The sequence below is a fragment of the Neoarius graeffei genome, chromosome 13, assembly GCF_027579695.1.
Source record: "Neoarius graeffei isolate fNeoGra1 chromosome 13, fNeoGra1.pri, whole genome shotgun sequence".
NCBI lineage: Eukaryota > Metazoa > Chordata > Actinopteri > Siluriformes > Ariidae > Neoarius > Neoarius graeffei.
This window is the reverse complement of record NC_083581.1, coordinates 64,877,599-64,900,600: the sequence shown is the minus strand read 5'-3', so window position 1 is coordinate 64,900,600 and position 23,002 is coordinate 64,877,599. Positions and strand designations below refer to the sequence as shown.

General features: G+C 43.4%; 2 protein-coding genes across 4 annotated transcripts in view; one reads left to right on the top strand and one right to left on the bottom strand.

Moving 5' to 3' along the window:
* Positions 1-1,499, top strand: part of atp13a2 (ATPase cation transporting 13A2) — a 106,947-nt gene extending 105,448 nt beyond the window's left edge. For all 3 annotated transcript variants that reach the window (XM_060938337.1, XM_060938335.1, XM_060938336.1), the window contains one exon: positions 353-1,499. In XM_060938337.1, coding sequence (XP_060794320.1) covers positions 353-520 — 168 coding nt within the window. In that variant the 3' untranslated portion in view covers positions 521-1,499. The remainder of the gene's footprint in view (positions 1-352) is intronic.
* Positions 1,500-1,773: 274 nt separating this feature from the next.
* On the bottom strand, positions 1,774-21,274 carry szrd1 (SUZ RNA binding domain containing 1). The gene is made up of 4 exons (XM_060938341.1): positions 21,110-21,274; positions 5,936-5,985; positions 5,586-5,846; positions 1,774-3,139 (listed from the first exon to the last, which is right to left on the bottom strand). The coding sequence occupies exons 1-4, from the start codon at positions 21,158-21,160 to the stop codon at positions 3,028-3,030; spliced, it is 474 nt and encodes a 157-aa protein (XP_060794324.1). The 5' UTR covers positions 21,161-21,274; the 3' UTR covers positions 1,774-3,027.
* Positions 21,275-23,002: the final 1,728 nt, after the last annotated feature.

The following is a 23,002-nucleotide window of genomic DNA, read 5'->3' as shown; positions in this document are numbered from 1 at the left end:
AGGAGAAGAATGACTTTTTTATTTGTAGGCTACAGAAACTTTGAGGAACGAAATAAAAACCGGTATTAACCGGTTACCATTATTTTTAATAAACGTTTCTGTTCCGGAACATAAAAAATAAAGTTTCTGGTTTCGTTTCTGTTCCATGTGAAATAGAAAAAGTTCCCGGTTTTCGTTCCTTGAACCGGTTCAAAGCCCTGATATATATATATATATATATATATATATATATATTAGCCTACAGACACCAAACCAGCTTTTGCCAGTAACTGTATATTATTGTTAATTTATGGTAAGGTTTGTAAAGTTGGATAGTGGATTTCTCTCAGCCATGATGTTTTTCCATCTTTAGGTTATCATCGACATGTTTGTTCCAAACTGTCTCCATGCCCTGCGTGGAAAGCGGCAGTCGAAAAAGCAGTTCAAGCGTTTGGATGCCCAACTAGCAGAAACTCCATTGTGGCCACCACTGGATCAATTGCTTTACCCGTCAGTGTGTTCTTTTAGCGGAGGCAGCTAGCACAAGCCTCCTTGAACAAGTTATTTTCCATTATGTACCACAAATTGATTTACTACCTCCAAAGGCATTCATTGACTAGGAATTAGTGAAGGTATAATACTTGATAAAACATCTGCTCAAAGGACGGGAGGAGGAAAGAAATGTCATGGACTGCAACATCCACCAAGTTAGGATAAGATAGCAAAATAACCACTTGAGTTTCAGAATAGCTAGCTCAAATCACTGACTGAACTTTTAGTACTGTAAATATTTCTGTGAAGAATTAAATTGGGGGACCATGTCTTGTGTACTGCACATGAACTACTCAAGTTGAGATCTTGATGTAAATATGAAATATACTTGTGTGTAATATATATATATATATATATATATATACACACACTAAGTAACTTTAAAAACGCACAATGGAATTCAACACGATATCACTTTAGCTCCATGCATATATTTGAAATTTATGATATTGTATGTAATGCACACACATCTTGAAACATCGATAAAGGACATTTATTGTCAAACTCAAGAATTAATTCACAATAAAAAAATTCAAAGTGACAGTTGGTCCATGTTCGGACCGTCATGCTGGAGATTCTGGGTCTGTGTCGTCCAGGGATCTCAGCAGCAGTGACTGAGGGTGTCAGGAATCTGTCACGGAGGTGAGCTAGCCTGATGTGCTGATCCTGAACTGGCGTCGTGACTCGAGGCTGACCAGGGCGTGGACGATCCCTGGTGCTCCCTGTCTGTCTGTAACGCTGACTCAAACGGGAAATGGTCGAATGATGAACACCGAAGTGCCGGGCGACCTCTGTCTGTGTACTTCCGGCAGCAACATCCCGATGGCCTGTTCACGTTGATTTTGGCTTAGGCGTGGCATCTTCAATAATGACAATTTTCCCATCATTTCCCCCGGGTATTTATAGGCAAGATTGTGTGTGTACAGTGTATGCAAAATTTGTTTGAAAATTAAAGCCTGTCCATGTCATTGACTACCTGAGTCATATTGTACGTTATTGAGTACAACTCCCTTAAATTCTGATTTGAGCACAGATTTGGAACTTATTCGGGCGGAACAAAGTTATTTTTCCATTGTGATACATTTCTTTTCTTCTTGAGAAACTCAGCACGAATTCAGAAAGTTTTATCAATGTGCGTTTTTAAAGTTACTTTGTGTGTGTATAAAAAACTAACAATTTTGTTCATCCTAATCTTTATACTTGCAAACATGAATGGTAGCATTTCTAAAATATACAAGTTCATTACTTTAAAAAGTTTATTAAATGGTCATTTTTGTAAAGTATTTACAAGCAAGTAGCCATGTTCACACACAACTCAAACTGTTTGGTTTGATACAGTATAACAGATGGACATTTGAAAAGTTAAAGGATATTCCTGTATACTTTTTCCCAACGAAGGATTGTGTTTGTGACTAAGAAATTTAGAGGCAGAGAGAGAGAGATGCAGTGTGGTAGTCTAGTGCTTGCTGTTTGAAATACAGCACTAACAAAAAAAAAGTTAAATAATTTCTTCTAGGACTCCAGTTTGAGGTGACCTTGTGGCAGGTGATCCACATGCACCGCTACAAAACTAAGATATTTAATTCAGTCTATGACCTGAGTTCCTACTTCAGCAGATAAAGAAAAAAAGAAGCACAAGAAAACAGTAATTCTTTCCCCTTTGCTCCTCTCCTTTTCATTTTCCCCAGAACCAAAAGCAGTTTACACATAATTTGTAATTGATATTAAATATTCCTACCTTCCCAACTAATATAAAAGGCAGAAAATTATTTTTACTCTAATTTTTTCTTTATGTAGAAACCAGGACTGTCATAGGAAGACCCAGGATTATTTTTTATAATATAATAAAATAATTGTAAACAAAACTTGACTCATTTCCATCGAACCCTCACCATTCCCTTCCCCATTAAAAACGTATGGCAATTGGCTGACCAAGTTAAAACAAAATGAACCAAAAATACCTAATACAAAAGCTTGGGAAGAGCAGTCTGGAAAAGAAAAGTATGAAAATTGATAGAGAAATATCCTTAATATTATTGCTGAGAGCTGATGACCTGTGCAACATCTTACAACACTTCCAGCACATCATCATATGGCATCACTCTGTTCCAACCGTCTTCCTCAGAGGTCATGACTGATTTCCAGAGCACTTCAAGGTTGAATGCTGTCTGTTGGCAGATGGGTCACCAGTCACAGTAAGTTAAGGTGTTGAGGGAAGCTGATTTTTTTTGGGGGGTGGGGGGTGGGAAGAGGAATCACAGTGAGCAGTGTCTGGAAGAAGTCCTCATCACAGTGTAAATTTGCTCTTCCACGTTATTTCCTCCCCTTTTACATTCCACACTGGCTCCTGAGCCCTGATGGGTGAGGATGAGAGGTTCTCTCCTCATTTCATAAACATCCCACATCCTAAATATTGTTTTAAAAATTATCTGAATTTGAACCGTTTGTTGGGAGATGGACCAAGAGAGCTCCTTTTCTCCCAGGCCTTTATTATTCCTATCTGCGCTGGCGAAAGCCTTGTGTACCATCTGGACCTGCTGGCTGCCGAACTACGTGGTTGTTTGACCTTGTGTCCTCTGAAGGTATATGGTTTCCTGAACGTGGTGACCTAAACAGAGATGCATTTAAGGAAAGTTACTACATATATTGTCTTGTAATATTCGATTTAGCAAATAAAATGCAAATGAGCTCAAACACTACCTCATGCTGCATTGGGCTAAAAAGGTCTCGGTCTTAGACATGGAGGACTCGAGATTTTGTGTCAAGACCACACCTGCAGGGATTTCACTCAATTGCCTATGCATCGTCTGATTTATTTATTTAATGCTGTGTTCACACTTATACCGGTATGAAAGTGGTATAACTGTATCGATACAAAGTATACCGGTACAGTTTAGTGCATCTGTCCACACTAGCGAGAAATGTTTGCGGTTTTCTTTCACGGTAGTTGAAATGCGCGTGCGCCAAATGTTTCCGTGGTTACCGAGTAACTTCCTTCCGGGAATATGGCGGATGAAACAACGCGTGTGCGCTTTTTGTCAATGTACAGTCTGTATTTCTGGTGGTCATTTATTCAGTCGACTCATAAAACGCATGAGGCAGTTGAGAAAGAAACAAAAAACGAATCCCTTTCTCCCTCTTCCCTTTCCCCCCTTTCTCTGCTCCATGTAGCTCCACGGTCGTTTCGTTTTCGCATGCGCATTATATTTGTATCGATACAGAGCCGCTTTATCTGTCCACACTACAGCGAAGCACTACAGTACCGATACGAAACCCATACATTTGTGGCTTTTGTACCGATCAGGGCTTTGAACCGGTTCAAGGAACGAAAACCGGGAACTTTTTCTATTTCACATGGAACAGAAACGAAACCAGAAACTTTATTATTTATGTTCCGGAACAGAAACGCTTATTAAAAATAATGGTATCCGGTTAATACCGGTTTTTATTTCGTTCCTCAAAGTTTCCGTAGCCTACAAATAAAAAAGTAATTCTTCTCCTGCGCAAGTTTCTATGACCCGCTGGGGTTCACTTCCTGTGTGACGGTCGCTGACTGAATGGAGAGAGCGGGAGGGTGGACTACTATCACGTCTCCACATCTTAAGAGGTAAATATTGCAGTCTATCGTTATTCAAAAACGTCAATTTCAAACACGATATCAATATATTTGTCCACGTTAATGAGAGGCTCGCGAACATTAAATGACGTTAACCTCTGTTAGCCTATCAATGCATAGGGCCTGACTAGCCTTTGGTAACACACTAAACGAATTATCTTTCATTTTTGGCACTTTTTCTGTTGGTGTAGATGGGAAGACATACTGAGAATCCAAATCGCCAACATTTGAAATAATTGTTTTGAATTATTTCTTGTCTTATTTAATGAGGGTTGTAATAGAATTAGCCTACATTTGGCTTAAGCTGGATGAGACAGAGACATCATTTTATAGCCATTTGTTAAACAGCTGACAGGGAACGTAATTAACCGTTCCGGGAACGAAATTTTTTTGTTCTAACCGGTTCGGGAACGTCTATTTAATGGTGGAACCCAAAACCGGAAACGTTAAAATTCCGTTTCTGTTCGGAACGAACCAATAGGAAAAAAATTCTGGTTCAAAGCCCTGGTACCGATACAGTTGCTAGTGTGGACAGGTGTTGGGGTACGAAAGTAGTATCGTATCGGTACAAAATCCCTAGTGTGGACAGGGTACAACTTTCATTGTTGTGATTGCATTTGAAGCAGGAAATTCTCCATCCAATCAATAACATGACTCATTGTTAGTTTGAAATTTTTCTTCCTGTTAACGGTTATCACCCTGCCCTGCCCTGCCCCCCTTCTCACACAATGCTCTAGGTCTTGGTCATGGTTTCGGTTGCCTTGACTACATCAGTGACATCCGCCCTCCCCTTCGTAGCTCAAAAATGACATCATTCCAAGTTCCCGCTCCCTTGTTAAGTTGAACACAAGACATGTCCCCTTCATAAAAGCAAGGGATTTCCCAGGCAACAATTTCCTACCAATATACGCTTCTGAAAACTACACTGTTTCCTGTACTGAACTTTATGCAACTGAACCACAAGCTACAGCATTTTAAAAAGTTACCGCCAAAGTTGACTGGACTCATGTTTTTCTATAGCACGTAGCTATCTGACAACTTGATCAAAGCCTGACGTTCACCGTATCAGGAAATCACACTTGCCTAGAAGTGTTTGAGATCTTGAGATAATCAGTTCAATTTATACAACGCATTTCTCACACCCGAGGTCGCTTTACGAAGGGGGAGCAGCCCACAGACTGACTTCTACTGGGATAGACTGAATTCCTGTATCTGAAACTGATTCTTGAGAAGACAGCCTAGGCCAGATTAGAAAGTAAACATTTCCACATTGAATAATAGGTGTATTTAAGAAACTATAAATTTCAGTCATCAAATTGGTATAAACACAGACACTGTCGAGATTTTTTCAGCCACATTAACATCTGATGTATGAACTACAAGAGAAGAATATGGGCAAAGTACGTTCTGCTTCACAAAAAGCTCAAATTCGAATTACCTCTCTGATGTGGGTCTCTCCTGAGGTGTGTCATCAGCACTGCCGAGGATCCGTTTCCTGGCTTCGGCGTATTCCGCCTCCCTCTGAGCTAAAGACTTCACTTGTGGGGAGGGTCGGCTCTGTGTTACAGACGGCCCCAAGGATCCGTTGCTGGTGGGTCGTTTTAAAATGCGGATTTGTGGAGGTGGTGCAGATGGAAGGGAGTCGTCTTGGATCACGATGGCCTTTATTGGTGAGCGACCCGAATTCCCCCTTGAGAGTCTACAGGGGGGGAAAAAAAAAAAAAAAAAGTTACTTGAAGGAGGGAAACGCAGAAAGTAGGAACGCAACACGTGAAAAATGTGACTTGCCTCTCTTTTTGACTGATGCGGAGTTTCTCCTCCAACCGTCTCTCCATTTCCTGAAATGAGAATTTTGAAGCTGCATAAATGCTTTCCCCACAAGTACAGGCAAGAGAGTAGACTTTCAAAACATTAAGGGTAGTACAAGGAGCCTCTGTGCCAGTGTCAAGTATCATGGCTTCAGAGTTATTTATACATGCTTAGTACAGCAGCTAAATTAACAGCAGGGATGAATTTCAGTTCAGAGACTTAGCTGCTCAACAAACAAGGCCAGTTCACATACAGCGACTAAGATCTACAATATTAGGACAGAACAACGTTCACCAACTTCTCTCTCAAACTATTCTTCATTCACCGTCGATTTTATAAACACGGTACAGTTGTGCTAAAAGAAATAGCAGTACATCAGTAACCTGATGAACCACTTATTAGTAGTGCTATCTCTGCATAGCAAATAATTTACTTGTAGATGAAGGAACGTAATCGGAAAAACAGACCCAGCTCTCAGGATATGCACAATGCTTGTTCTGAGTTATTGACTCATTCACTGAGGCTACGTTTACATTACGTCAAATCAGCGGATCATCAGATTAACGTTCTTAAAACGATTCGCGTTTACACTAAAACCGTTAGCCGTGCACACAGCAACGCCAATACGCGGATACGCTAATCACATGACTTTAGACGGCGCGTAACATGATCCCAGTGCATTTAGGGCATGCGCAAGGCTCACCACTTGCAAGTAGAAGGATGGCAAGCCTAATACACGGATACGCTCGGCTCCGCAGGCATCCTGCGCTCCAAATCACTCCGCCCTGAACAGTGAGTGCCCTCTGGAGGGTGCGCACTCCGGCCCTGCGCAGCTCACAGAGCGCGCAAGTGAAGCGCACAAGCTGTGATTCGGGACTGAGCCGCTGTGTGTGAGATCCCAGCGCATATCACTTACCACTTGCAAGTGGAAAGATGGCAAGCCTAAAGACAATCATAACTACACAATGGGCAGTATTTGCATCAGTATTTGCAGTATTTTCATACTTTTATACTCTTTAATGAAAGGTGATACAAGGCGGAAGTCCGCGCCGTTTTTCAGCAGTCGCGTCACATGACCAACGCCAGCGAATCAGGAAGGTGGATGTCACAGTGATGTTGTCCAATGAGACGCCAGCTAGAGCTCAGCACAGCGTATTCTGAATGTTTACACAGCACCGGAGCTGACACGATCTGGATTGAATACGTGGACGCTGGCGGATTCCCGTTTCCTGGCGTTTCCAGGGGGTTTAATGTAAACAGACAGTGCATCCGCGAAGAAAATGAGACAGATACGGTCTAATGTAAACGTAGCCTGAAAGGGGCGCATTCAAAATAATAGCAGGGTGCAGTTTCGAGAATTCATTCATGCTGTGAAAACAGGAGTCATTAACACTACGTTCACACTGCAGGCTGAAGTGACTCAAATCCGATTTTTTCGCCCATATGTGACCTGTATCCGATCTTTTATTGACAAGATGAACGACACGGATCCGATTTTTTCAAATCCGACCCAGGCCGTTTGGATATGTGGTCCTAATTCCGATTCCTATCCGCTCTTTTCATATGCGACTTCAGTCTGAACCGCCAGGTCGCATTCATCCGACTTACACGTCATCAACAAGCCACAAACGTCACTATTCTGCGCTGAAGTAGGCGGCAGGTCTCTCAAAAAAAAGTTACAACAACATGGCTTTGATGTTCCTTTGAACGGAGGTTGCAGTCACTACCCCGCAGAACGCCTGAGCCAAAACCCTTTCCCTCTTCCTTCTCAACCTCCTCCTTAACATCAGGCTATTGTGCAGGTTCTGGCTCCGTCGCAACAACTGCATCATCGCCAGGTACTCCATGCTGGCTACTGTCATACACAGGAAACTTTAGGTTACTTTCGTAAACACTGGCCATGCTCACTGCGTGTGACGTCGTCGTATCCTGCAATGCGCATGCGGAACACTTTTAGGTCGCTTTTCGTTCATGCTGAGGATCACATACAAGTCGCATATATTTGTTAATGTGAACGACCTCACAAAAAAATCAGATTTCACCAAAAAAAAAAAAAAAAATCGGAATTGAGCATTAAGCCTTGCAGTGTGAACGTAGTGTAACTGTCCTTTATTCAGGAAGAAGGGAAGCAAATCTTTCACACATTGTTAAAAGTTTCCTTCTGAATTGCTACGTAAAAATGGGTCGTTCCAAACATTGTTTGGAGGAACATAATTTAATTAAAAAGTTGATTGGAGAGGGGGAAACGTATTTAAAAAAAAAGTGCAACAAATAAGACGCTCAGCTGAAATGAACTCAAAAACCTGAGGAAGAAAATGAGCAACTACTGTTAAAAACGGATCGAAGAATCATCAGAATGGCAAAAATTCAGCCAAATCATAACCTCCAGAAGGATCAGTGATGTAAAATTATCTACAAGTACTGTTAGTCAGAAGACGTTTGATCGAAGCCCACATAAAATCACTGTTGGGAGGGGGAAAATAAGGCAGAATAAGTTAAAGTTCACCAAGGAACACATCGATTGGCCCAAAGAGAAATTGCATAACATTCTGTGGGCTGATGAATAAAACTGTTCTTTTCGGGTCTACTGGTCATCGACAGTAGATCAGATGACGCTTGGGTACTGAATTCAAGCCACAGTGAAGCATGGTGGCGCAAAAATCATGGTATGGGGGGGGGTCGTGGCTCGGGTGGCTGGGGCGCCGTGCCGTGGGTCCGGGGACCCGGGTACGATTCCGACCCGGGGTCATTTCCCGATCCCTCCCCGTCTCTCTCTCCCACTCATTTCCTGTCCTGTCCAATGGAGGTGAAAAAAAGCCCCAAAAAAATCTTTTAAAAAAAAAAAATCATGGTATGAGGAGCCCTGTTTTTCATACTACGGTGTTGGGCATATTTCGTTAGCCTGGGCCCGCCCATCCTAAGCGTGACGCAACACGAGGGCCTGTTCCGAGCTTAGTCTGGCCTGGCAGGCTACCTACAGCTCTTCCAAGCTCCCGAAAAATCGGGAGCCAATCAACTTTGAGCATCTCCAACGGCCCTGGGTAGAGGCGTGTTCAAGGCACTGACGTAGTAGAACTGCGACCGGAAGCCACAGATTGTTTACAGAATCTATGCCGGAAGCGCTTCATTCACATCACGAACATGGAGCAGCGGCAAGCCTTTAACACAGCGGTAGATGCTGTATTGAAAGCATTCAACGGGAAGTTCTCATTGAAAACGGAGCAAAGAGCAGCCCTGGAGGTATTTATTGAAAGGAAGGACGTTTTTGCCTTGCTCCCGACCGGCTTCGGTAAGAGTTTAATCTACCAGTTAGCCCCGTCGCGTCGCATACGTCAGAGGAAAGAGTGATGTGATTGGTTTAAGCTTCGTCACAGCCTTTTCTGGCTTCGACCAGTAGCAAACTGAGGCATTTCAGGGAGGCGGGTCAACCACGGGCTCTGGGAAACGGTTTAGCTTAATAGCTTGGCCAGACCAAATGCTCGGAGAGCTTTGAAGTCGCGTTAGCCAGGCTAATATTTCGTCGCTGTCAGGTCAAAACCTGCTATGTGACATTTTTCCTTTTTTACAGGAGACGTAAAAAACTGAAAAACTCTGAAATAAGCTGAGAAGCCAGTAAAAAAACAAGTTGTTCTATTATTAGCTTTTCTAATTAGCATAAATGGAAGCACGAGGTCAAAATTGACCAATCAGCATAGAGAACCCAATTTGACCTAAATTGTCACATAGCAGGTTTTGAACCGACAGCGACGATTTATTGTATACCAGGCATCACGGATCAGTTTGAAGACATCAAAATATTTCAGGGTTCCCTCTGGGTTCTGAAAAACATTCTCCACTTTTTTCCTTGAAAAATAAAAGTTCAATAAATATTCGTCACTTTTTCCTAGTTTCCATTTTTTTCTTAGTTACTGACTTATCAAAGTGGACTTAATACAGGTTTATACCAACCAAACTGGCACAACTGAAATATTTGTACAGATACAGCTTAGGCTCTACTCCAGCCTCTAATAAGACTTGATTTTGGGTGCCCTGTGCGCCATCAAGTTAAACCTTGAGCTTACTTAAGGTTATTTTAGCATGGAATTATTCGAGATATATTAGGACTCCCTTTAGCCTTTACTTGAACACAAAACTTGACTTACAATTGAACAGAGTCGAGAAGAGCCTTGGAACAAACAGCGAAGGAATCCGATTTAGAACCCGAACACAGAATGACACAGCGTTTTACATCATACTGTTCGTTAGACCAGAGCCATTTCTCTGTTGAAGAGACCCGGGGTAAGTCAAGTTTTCCCGGGGCTTGTATTTTTTTTTTTTAAATGGCGTTTGGCTGTTTAAAAAAAAAAAAAAGTTGTGAACGCGAAATCTAACTTTACAAGGTATTATTACCCACACACATTCAAAGGTTACAACATCTTTAGTGATTTTGACACGGCTCTTTTTAAATTTATGCAGATAGAAACTGGAGTGAACTGTTTCCTGATTATTACATTATCAACACCCATAATGTCTCAGGAAACTGAGGCACATCAATTGACTTAATCTCACTAGTAAAATTTATCATCAGTTTAATACAAAGTATATAAACCTTCAGGACCGCAAAGACATCCTAAGCTACGTTTTATTACAACATTCAAAATCCCAATTGACAGCCAAGTCAGTTGTTTTCTATTAACCTTTTTTCTTTTTTTTTTGAGGGCGAAAATACCCTGGGGGCGAAAGCCCCAGTGATTGTGTCGAACGACGCCACGCCGTCCAAAACGTAGCTCATTTCACTCACTTGCCGCCTGACAACACTGGCAGTTTTTTTTTTTTAAACCAACCCCTGTATTACTGACACTGTCCGATGTGCTCAGGGACAGAGTAGGGGCTCTGAGTGTGCCTCTCCCATGGCTGTTTCAGCCCTTAAATCTTCAGTGCTTGAAGAAGCCTGTCCAAAAAACACAACACCTCTGTCAGCTTAGACTGTGCCATTGTTTGGTTCACGCAGAGATAATTACCCCACCACACCAGGCCGATTAAGACACACTGTGATTGGTCAAAAGCTTGGCAAACGGAGGGACTTTGAGGGATTTCTAGAAAAGATGACTTATGATAACGACAAATACATTAGTCAGTGTAACGACTGCTAAGAATTTTCTCTGTCACTGATGGATTATATTCGTCAATGACGAGCGCCAATGGGAACCCTGCAGAGGTGGAAAAACTGGATTGACAGAGTAACGCTACGTTCACACTGCAAGGCTTAATGCTCAATTCCGATTTTTTTGTGAAATCCGATTTTTTTGTGAGGTCGTTCACATTAACAAATATATGCGACTTGTATGTGATCCTCAGTATGAACGAAAAGCGACCTAAAAGTGTTCCGCATGCGCACTGCAGGATACGACAACGTCACACGCAGTGAGCATGGCCAGTGTTTACAGAAGTAAAACCGCCCGGTTGCGGTATGACCCATCCAATCTAGCTTGAATAGCTGCATCCCCCCAAATGGAAATCAGCTCCCTAACCTCTGCGTCCTTTCATTGAGAAGATTCAGAACCTTCACAGCCCGAAGCGTCCCTCGCATTGATGTCATGCGCAGGGGCGCAGATACGTTTTTTGAACTGGGGGGGACAAAAAACGGGGGGGGGAGACACACAAAGCTGCCAGCAAACCAACCCCGATATGCCTGTCAAACTTGTTAGTAACCATAGCAACCAAGCTCAAGCTCGCAACCTGTGCAGTCTGCGCAGCTCAACCAACCGAATCAGTCTTTGTTTTGTTTTATGTGAGTTGTTGCAACTATATGTATACACTGCCGTGCACCTCAATAAACCGAATGGTAATTAGTCTTTTGATTTTTCCGTGAGGTTTGCCTTATGCAAAGAAAGACAGCATAGACGTTTTTTCCTCCCTATAAGTAGGGGGGACCGAACGAGGTGAATTTAAATATGACTCGTCCCACCCTCTATCTGTGCCCGTGATTATGCGCCATGTTGTTGTAACTTTTTTTGAGAGACCCGCCGCCTACTTCAGCGCAGAATAGTGACGTTTGTGGCTTGTTGATGACGTGTAAGTCGGATGAATGCGACCTGGCGGTTCAGACTGAAGTTGCATATGAAAAGAGCGGATAGGAATCGGAATTAGCACCACATATCCAAACGGCCTGGGTCGGATTTAAAAAAAATGGATCTGTGTTGTTCATATTGTCAATAAAAGATCGGATACAGGTCACATATGGGCGAAAAGATCGGATTTGAGTCACTTCAGCCTGCAGTGTGAACGTAGCCTAAAAGTCCTGCTTAGGTTTTCCTACTGCCTGTGCTCTCAACACAGGTGATTTCACCAATTAGCTCATCAACCTGGCTTAGGGGATGTGGTAATTAGGATCAGCTGGTTCATTGAATTGGCTGGAGCAAAAACGTGGCAGGGTTTTTACTTTCTGCACCCGGGTTTTTCCACCTCTGGAACCCTGATATTTGAGGATGGTGTTGCCATATGCCAAAAATGAAATGCCCCCAAAATGGGCGTTTCAGCAAGACAACGACCCCAAACACACGAGTAAGCAAGCAACATCTTGGTTCCAGACAAAAAGGATTGAGGTAATGGAGTGGCCAGCTCAATCCCCTGACCTCAATCCCACGGAAAACTTGTGGGGTGGCATTAAAAATGCAGTTTCTGAAGTAAAACCCAAAAATTAATCCTGGGCTGAAATACTTGTTTAAGTGACAGAAGTTGGTTGAGTTGATGCAACACAGACGAACAGCAGTTATCAAAAACAATGGTTATGCAAATAGTTCAATATGGAAAAAAAAAAAAGCAGCGTCAACATTAATTTCACTTTTCTTTGCTTCCTGTAAACATGAACGCAGACTTGACAAGCTGTTAACACTTTGATTTGAAGTTGAATGTGTAATGCTTCCACTACATTTGAAATACGTAAAAGCTGTTATAAAAAAATTAAAAAAATAACACTTTTTTTAAAAAAATGCACTGCTATTTATTTGAACACAACTGTATATAAACTAAACTGCTGCCCAGTTATCTGCTTCGACTATCTCAAAGCATAAATTTACTAAACTAGAGTAGTAGCTAACAATGGATGTTGATGCAACATTGTACGACAAGCTAGTTAAGACCAAAAATGACCTACATTTCAGCTATAAACTATGGTGTTTTGTTCTTGAATTGTGCATAAAGATTATCTGAGCCCAACTAGGACTTTTTTCCCCCTCTAGACATGTTTAATTACAAGTTGAGTACATGTGCTAGCAGTAGATTTATTACGTCAATGCTGGACTTGATTTTATCAGTGTTCTCACATACCACATATTCCTGAATCTGAAAAGATCTTCAGTCGTCTGTTCATGCTAATTAACCTGCCTAGTAAAACTATTTAGCTCTACCTCCAGCAGCTCACGCCCTGGCTGATGTGTGTAGTGCAGCAGGCGGTGGGACTGCGAAAGTAGCGTGCCCTATAGTTACAGCACTGAGGAACAATCACACAACCTTGAAGCATATTATGCTGGATCAGACTACATAATTTTTTTTGTCTTTCGCAAAGGTCACCCTGCCATAAATTCTTGCTGTGCATGTGTCAGGAGACTGGCAACACTACAAGTTTGACCCCAACCAATCATTGTTCAAGTCCTTGTGTGTCATCAGGGATGAGGGTCAAGAAACCGTCGATCATGGCGATCAAGGAACATGTAGTTGTCATCAAACTAGGTGAGAAAAAAAATTCCGACACGCTAGACTTTTTTGTTAGGGTGTCGTAAAGTGTCCCAGATGCCACATCACTGTACTTTGTGTCACGATACAAGGCAAATACAGGTCATTTCGTCCAAAGCCTTTTTCATACGCACTACCAATTATTTTATATTTCAGGTATTTGTTTGTTAGAAAAAAAAAGGAGGAATTCTCAATGGAATTTGACTGAAAGAAAAAATTTTTTGTAAAGCAAATGAGTACCATAGTACATGCGCCTCGACACGGGAAGATACCCACATAGGCCCGTGCCACTTGCTGACCCTGGGATGAATTAACTCTCGTCATTGCAGCCTGCTTGCTTGCATGTCTGTTTCTGGCTGGATCGTATTAAATCTTCAGACGCAGAGCAGTGCTCTCACGGGGCTTCGTTTGCAAACACCGGGCTGAGGCGCAGTCTTGCAGACCCGAGACCATGCTCTTTCGGAGAGGAAGGCTTAGAGGGAAGTGCCTGTAAAATTTGGCTTCGCTATGAGCTCCCCTGGCCGAGTTATTAATTTTTGAAGCTGTCTGGATCGTATTAAATCTTATGGTGTTTGCTTCACAAAAACGTTTTCCGTTTCGGTCAAATTCTACTGAGAATTCTTTTTCTACTGAGAATTCTTTTTCTAACAAACGAATACCTGAAATATAGAATTATTGATAGCGCATATGAAAACAGCTTTGGACACTGCGTCCCGATCCCTACAAGGCCTGTTCATCATATTCAGGCTGGATGCTGAAAATTTGTTGGCACAACAAAACTGTCGAAATCAGCCTGAATTCATGTAGCAATAAGTTTAAAAAGTTGGCTACGAACAAAACGAAAGCTTGTTTGCTAAATTTAATAAGGGGCAGGATGTCCCCCTCCTTCCCTTTTGGTTACTGAACCTATTTTACTGCAGTATATCCGTCAACTCTAATTACACCTCTGGTCACACATCAAAAAATAGGTCAGGGTTTTTCGAAAAAAACTCATCTATTAAATACAAGAAGGGGCTTTATAATCTAATATTAATTGAACGCTTAACAAATCAACTCACTGATTTACAAACATCTAAAACCTGTTGTTCTTTCAATGGCCTGACAGGACGGTAGTTTACCATGAACTAGTCTACTAGCTAGTAAAACTGTTCTGATTATTTTAGTTATCTTTGCTATAAGCCTAATTGGCTTATCAAAAGTAAACGGATTAAACCAGGCACACCGTATTTCGCATATTAAATCGTTCCTTTTCCCGAGCTAGGAGAAGCAGCCTGTCACATGTACACAAGCACAGTGAAACTCATAGAACACATTTTTTTACATAGATTTAACATAGAAAAGCAAGAGAATTTAACAATAATTAGGGATGTAACGATATGCGTATCGAAATCGCGATACGCAGAGCCACGATCCGTATCGCGATACAAGAAGGCAGAATCGCGGTACACCCTTTCAAACTTCTCCTCAGCCCTAAAACAGAAGCGCTTCCAAACTTCAATTTATGAATACTTTACTTTTTATTTAAATTACATTTTAAACTTACTTAAATTACTTTTTTTTTTATATCTATTAGTAAGTCGTTTTTTCGCCGACCTGCGACAATCTTCTGCGAGTCACGCAACGTCCACACTCGCCACTGGCAGAGCATTCATTTCTTTTAAGCGGTCGCCATTCTGGTTGCGACGCGGGGAGCGAATCTGTAAACAAGCAGCTCATTGGCTGGCTAGGTGTGCCACAAGCCAATCACAATCACTTGACCGGAAAGGCATGCAGTGTTGCCAGATTGGGCAGGTTTAGGTGCTTTTTGGCTGGTTTTGAACATATTTTGGGGTGGAAAACGTTAGCAATATCTGGCAACACTGAAGGCATGTCTGCTTGGGCGGAAGCCTTCTGCGGCAGTTACATTTTGACACGCGAGCAATGTTTCACCATAAAAATTCCGTAATTTCCATCTGTTTTCCGCGATCACAGAAAATAATTGGCCCTATGAGAGTGAGACAGTGAGAGCCATCCCCCCAAAAAAATCTTAACGGAGTTACACGATTTGGAAAAATGACTTTTTCAGAACCGAAAAAACAACAGAGCTTCCGGCTCAACAGTATTATTTTGAGAAATAAAAGTCTTTGGATATACATTTGTTCATTTTTGCATACATATTACTCATTCTCTGCGGTGGTCTGAATTATTTGTTATTAAATAGTTAATGTAAGTAAGTAAATGTTAATAAGTCAAATTTATTACTTTAAAAAAACATTTTTAAAAAATTGTGGGCATATCGAATCGTGGGTCAAAAGTCGCGATACGAATCGAATCGTGAGTTGGGTGTATCATTACAGCCCTAACAATAATGTGTATCTATTTGATGCCATATTTTGTAATCAATGACATAAGTGGCAAAAAAAAAAAAAAATTATAAAAATGTAGCTTTGAAGAATATACTTGCCTAAATATTCCACTGATTGTTATAATATAATAGCATCCATAGTTCATCTCTTTTTTTTGTTTCAAGTTAGTCAATACTAGTCTAATATAAGCCACATTCATTTTTCAAAAATCATGAATATGAGCAGAACTCAATGATTCAGTAATATTAGATATATACATATGTACAGCAAATATTGGAGATATTTGATTTAAACCTCTTTTTGAAAGGTTTCACTGCAGAGGAATTTAATGCTCTTTTCTGGGGTGCATTCTGTGAGCTTTCCTCCAGTTTTCTCTGATCTTTCCTTCTGCTTTTTCTGATGTTCCTGCAGTGCTCTTTTGGATAGTTTCTTGGCTACTCTGTTCACATGAGCTTTTGTTTCAAGTTCTGTATTCACCACATTCATTAATCTCTTCTTGGATTCAACTTCCTCTCTGGCTAAGCGCAACTCTTTGTCATACAATCTAAATGATCCAGTCATATTTTTCACAAGCATGGGATCTGGATGACTGTGTCTCTTATGGAGGATATCTTTTTTTTTCCACAACATATTGAATTAAGTTCAACGCATTAGAAACAAAAGCACGAACGGAGTTAAAACACGTTTTCTAGCAAATGGGTGCAGCCATATTGTTCTCATTCTATCGCGTACAGTCTCGCGGAATTTACATCAATTTAACTTCCGAGTGTTCCCGAATGTCAACGAGAACAAACAAACATCGCTAAACAAACAAACCAAATCAGAACGTATTCTGCTGGTCATTTTACTTAAACATTTTTAACGGATATACAAGAGATTTAAAAAAAAATAATAAAATAAAAATAAATTTGGCTAGAAAAATAGCGGAATTCCACTAAATAGCGGACGTCTGGGGTCCCCGAATTCAGGAGCAAGATCAATGTAATTCTATTTTATATTAAACTTGGTCAAATATCTGTAACATTCTGCATTCTCTGCAATTTTTTTTTTTTTTTACCTTGCACAATACCAGAAAAATTCAGTTAAAATCAAGCCATTTGAGGCAAATTGGTCCATCTCTGAAAAAACTTCGCATTTGGATTTCCCGGGAAACATTGATTTTCGTGATGTCACGTGCGGGATGCCTCGCTCTGAATCCTACGTCAGCGCTGGTTTGTTTATGACAAAACAAACTGGTGGTTTTCTGCAAATTTCTTCAACGTTATCATGTAATTATTAAAATGGTTAACAGATGTATCGTAGGAGGGTGTAGCAACACCAATCTTGATGGGATTAGTACTCATTGTTTCCCAAAAGACCGGACAATGAGAAAGAAATGGGAGCGCTTGGTCTACACAGGCTGTGCACTGAAACTGCGCAAGCTCACGCAGCCTGCTGGCGCTTCCGCAGATAACGTCAAGATTCACAATTTCCAGACGTGTTTTGTTATTTTTTTTCTGCTGTAGACAGATAGCCTTGTGCAAAATTACCCTTCTGGATGAGTGTGTAAAGGGACATGCTCTCAAATAAAAAAACAAAATTGGTCCAGAATATGCCCTTTAACCCATCTGAAGCAGTGAAAACACACACACAGCAGTGGGCAGTCATACTACAGCACCCACTAACAGTTGGGGGTTAGGTACCTTCCTCAAGGACACTTCAGCCCAAGGCCGCCCCATGTTAACCTTTGAAGTGTGGGGGAAACCGGAGCACCCGGAGGAAACCCACACAGAAAGGCCACTGGGCTCGAACCCAGAACCTTCTTGCTGTTAGGTTCCTTGCTCAAGAGCACTTCATGTCTTCAGACTATGGAGGAAACCCACGCAGACTCCACACAGAAAGGCCCCGCCTCAGCCACTGGACTCGAACCCAGAACCTTGCTGTGAGGTGACAGTACGGTTAGGTTCCTTGCTCAAGAGCACTTCATGTCTTCGGACTGTGGAGGAAACCCATGCAGACTCCACACAGAAAGGCCCCGCCTCAGCCACTGGACTTGAACCCAGAACCTTCTTGCTGTGAGGCGACAGTGCGGTTAGGTTCCTCGCTCAAGAGCACTTCATGTCTTCGGACTGTGGAGGAAACCCACGCAGACTCCACACAGAAAGGCCCCGCCTCAGCCACTGGACTCGAACCCAGAACCTTGCTGTGAGGTGACAGTACGGTTAGGTTCCTTGCTCAAGAGCACTTCATGTCTTCGGACTGTGGAGGAAACCCATGCAGACTCCACACAGAAAGGCCCCGCCTCAGCCACTGGACTTGAACCCAGAACCTTCTTGCTGTGAGGCGACAGTGCGGTTAGGTTCCTCGCTCAAGAGCACTTCATGTCTTCGGACTGTGGAGGAAACCCACGCAGACTCCACACAGAAAGGCCCCGCCTCAGCCACTGGACTCGAACCCAGAACCTTCTGGCTGTGAGGCGACAGTACGGTTAGGTTCCTTGCTCAAGAGCACTTCATGTCTTCGGACTGTGGAGGAAACCCACGCAGACTCCACACAGAAAGGCCCCGCCTCAGCCACTGGACTCGAACCCAGAACCTTTTGGTTGTGAGGCGACAGTACGGTTAGGTTCCTTGCTCAAGAGCACTTCATGTCTTCGGACTGTGGAGGAAACCCACACAGAAAGGCCCCGCCTCAGCCACCGGACTCGAACCCAGAACCTTCTGGCTGTGAGGCGACAGTACGGTTAGGTTCCTTGCTCAAGAGCACTTCATGTCTTCGGACTGTGGAGGAAACCCACGCAGACTCCACACAGAAAGGCCCCGCCTCAGCCACTGGACTCGAACCCAGAACCTTGCTGTGAGGTGACAGTACGGTTAGGTTCCTTGCTCAAGAGCACTTCATGTCTTCGGACTGTGGAGGAAACCCACGTAGACTCCACACAGAAAGGCCCCGCCTCAGCCACTGGACTCGAACCCAGAACCTTCTGGCTGTGAGGCGACAGTGCGGTTAGGTTCCTTGCTCAAGAGCACTTCATGTCTTCGGACTGTGGAGGAAACCCACGCAGACTCCACACAGAAAGGCCCCGCCTCAGCCACCGGACTCGAACCCAGAACCTTTTGGTTGTGAGGCGACAGTACGGTTAGGTTCCTTGCTCAAGAGCACTTCATGTCTTCGGACTGTGGAGGAAACCCACGCAGACTCCACACAGAAAGGCCCCGCCTCAGCCACCGGACTCGAACCCAGAACCTTCTGGCTGTGAGGCGACAGTACGGTTAGGTTTCTTGCTCAAGAGCACTTCATGTCTTCGGACTGTGGAGGAAACCCATGCAGACTCCACACAGAAAGGCCCCGCCTCAGCCACCGGACTCAAACCCAGAACCTTTTGGTTGTGAGGCGACAGTGCGGTTAGGTTCCTTGCTCAAGAGCACTTCATGTCTTCGGACTGTGGAGGAAACCCATGCAGACTCCACACAGAAAGGCCCCGCCTCAGCCACTGGACTTGAACCCAGAACCTTCTTGCTGTGAGGCGACAGTGCGGTTAGGTTCCTCGCTCAAGAGCACTTCATGTCTTCGGACTGTGGAGGAAACCCACGCAGACTCCACACAGAAAGGCCCCGCCTCAGCCACTGGACTCGAACCCAGAACCTTGCTGTGAGGTGACAGTACGGTTAGGTTCCTTGCTCAAGAGCACTTCATGTCTTCGGACTGTGGAGGAAACCCACGCAGACTCCACACAGAAAGGCCCCGCCTCAGCCACTGGACTCGAACCCAGAACCTTTTGGTTGTGAGGCGACAGTACGGTTAGGTTCCTTGCTCAAGAGCACTTCATGTCTTCGGACTGTGGAGGAAACCCACACAGACTCCACACAGAAAGGCCCCGCCTCAGCCACCGGACTCGAACCCAGAACCTTCTGGCTGTGAGGCGACAGTACGGTTAGGTTCCTTGCTCAAGAGCACTTCATGTCTTCGGACTGTGGAGGAAACCCACGCAGACTCCACACAGAAAGGCCCCGCCTCAGCCACTGGACTCGAACCCAGAACCTTGCTGTGAGGTGACAGTACGGTTAGGTTCCTTGCTCAAGAGCACTTCATGTCTTCGGACTGTGGAGGAAACCCACGTAGACTCCACACAGAAAGGCCCCGCCTCAGCCACCGGACTCGAACCCAGAACCTTCTGGCTGTGAGGCGACAGTGCGGTTAGGTTCCTTGCTCAAGAGCACTTCATGTCTTCGGACTGTGGAGGAAACCCACGCAGACTCCACACAGAAAGGCCCCGCCTCAGCCACCGGACTCGAACCCAGAACCCAGGCTGTGAGGCGACAGTGCTAACCACCTGCACCACTAGGAAACGTGCTGTTGATAAGAATCAACATTTGAACACACAAGAGAGACTGGTTTGGATACAGAGTTAAATATCAGAAATAAAGGTTAATATTTACCTAACGTGACTACCATGTGAACTGGTCGTTTTGGCAAATTATTTCTGTCTCCTTGAACTAAAGAGGAAAGTCTGAACAAAGCCTAAAACAAAACAGAACCGCCTCCGTTCAGGCACGTTTTAAAGTCGAACCCGTTCGTGAAGAAGTGGCTAAGCTGTTAGCAGCAGTCAGGGCCACACTGGCTCTCACACTGACTTTTTTTTTTTGGCAGCTAGCTAGCTAACTAACTAACTGAGCGGCGGTAGTTCAGGTCAAAGTTAATAAACTATTTACAAAGTAAATAATTAAATAAAACGAATAAACACCATCTAACGACTCCCAAACTGCATCAGGGTGACTGGTTTCGGACCAGCGCCTGAAGAACTCGGGTTTTTCTTCTCTTTATTACAAACACAGCTACAAGCTAACTGCATAGCACGCAGATAAAACTAGTCACTCAACAACTACTGTATGTTTCGCGATATTCTATCAAAATATGCCGCCACATACGATTTAAAAACCTTTTCTCTTGTTTAAAACCATGAAGTGTATCAGCCAGCACAGACGGATCTCCCCCGCGGCCTAGCTGGCTAACTTTCTTTCCCTTCCAACAAAACGCCCTTCGGACCACACTGCTAACTGACCCGCGTTCCAGAGAGCCGCTTCCGGTCAAACAATTATAACCGTCTCATACTCACCCCACTGTCGGCAGCTTCTTCCCAGCTTTCAGCGATCTCCTCATCTTCCATCTTCCCACACTTTGCTAGCTAGTTACTAGCTTCAGGGGGTTCCCTTTACTCATCGACGTGCGAAAGCACAGTTTTCTTTTTCTACAGCCGGAGTATCCGCTTTAGTGAGTGTGGGAATTGGAGTCCTGTGCGCTACCGCCACCTGCCGGCAGGAGCTGCATCTGCACTAATCAATCGGCGTCACGTAGCGCTGCATTATGGGATTGTTCCGCCATCTTGGCAGGGTTTAACCTGTTTACATCATATAAAGTCAAGTCAAGTCAACTTTATTGTCAAATATGCTATACATGCTTGACATACAGCACAGATGAAATATCAGTCCTCTCTGACCCACGGTGCAAACAGGCAATGCAATAAATAAAAATAGAATAATTGAAAGAAAAACAAACAATATAAATACTCTAGATAGGAACTAGACATAGACTAAACACTCAAACAATATAAACAGTATAAGCACTAGATAAGAACAAGACATAGACTAAACACTCAGACAATATAAACAGTGTAAACACTAGATAAGAACTACACACAGACTAAACACTCAGACAATATACACAGTATAAACACTCTAGATATTAACTAGACGTAGACTAAACACTCATTCATTCATTCATTCTTTATCTCTAGCCGCTTTATCCTGCTCTACAGGGTCGCAGGCAAGCTGACTACGGGCGAAAGGCGGGGTACACCCTGGACAAGTCACCAGGTCATCACAGGGCTGACACATAGACACAGACAACCATTCACACCTACGGTCAATTTAGAGTCACCAGTTAACCTAACCTGCATGTCTTTGGACTGTGGGGGAAACCGGAGCACCCGGAGGAAACCCACGCGGACACGGGGAGAACATGCAAACTCCACACAGAAAGGCCCTCGCCGGCCCTGGGGCTCGAACCCAGGACCTTCTTGCTGTGAGGCGACAGCGCTAACCACTACACCACCGTGCCGCCCTAAACACTCATATATACACACACACACACACACAAATTGGTTCAAATAACCAAAACAGTCAAGGGCACTTGAGGTATACATAGTTTTCACTGACATCACGGCATTCCAGGGAACGGCCTTCAGCCGCCATCTTGTGGGGCAAACAAAACGGACCATCGCCATTACCAGCTACGTTATCTCAGACGAATTTATGAAGTTATATAGTCAGTTTTCTAAAATAAAGATTAATGTCAGCAAAATCAAGCAAACAGAAGTATATAGATACATTAGACGACATCTCACAACAACGGTATGCAGCCAAACTGGCCTTGATTTGGGGAACTGACCCCTACAAAGTGGACAAAGATGCATTTTCAAGTGACTATGCAGGGCTGCCAAAGCCTGAAACTGCCAAAGCCTGAAACTGACTTCATCAAACTTTAAAGGCTGTCTGATATATACAACTTTATATATTCTAGCATTAAATAGACTGTTGAATGTTATGCAACCGTAATAAGTTGATTAAACACAAATCAAATCATACAGAATAGACCTAAAATCTCATCTCATCTCATTATCTCTAGCCGCTTTATCCTTCTACAGGGTCGCAGGCAAGCTGGAGCCTATCCCAGCTGACTACGGGCGAAAGGCGGGGTACACCCTGGACAAGTCGCCAGGTCATCACAGGGCTGACACATAGACACAGACAACCATTCACACTCACATTCACACCTACGGTCAATTTTAGAGTCACCAGTTAACCTAACCTGCATGTCTTTGGACTGTGGGGGAAACCGGAGCCCCCGGAGGAAACCCACGCGGACACGGGGAGAACATGCAAACTCCACACAGAAAGGCCCTCGCCGGCCCCGGGGCTCGAACCCAGGACCTTCTTGCTGTGAGGCGACA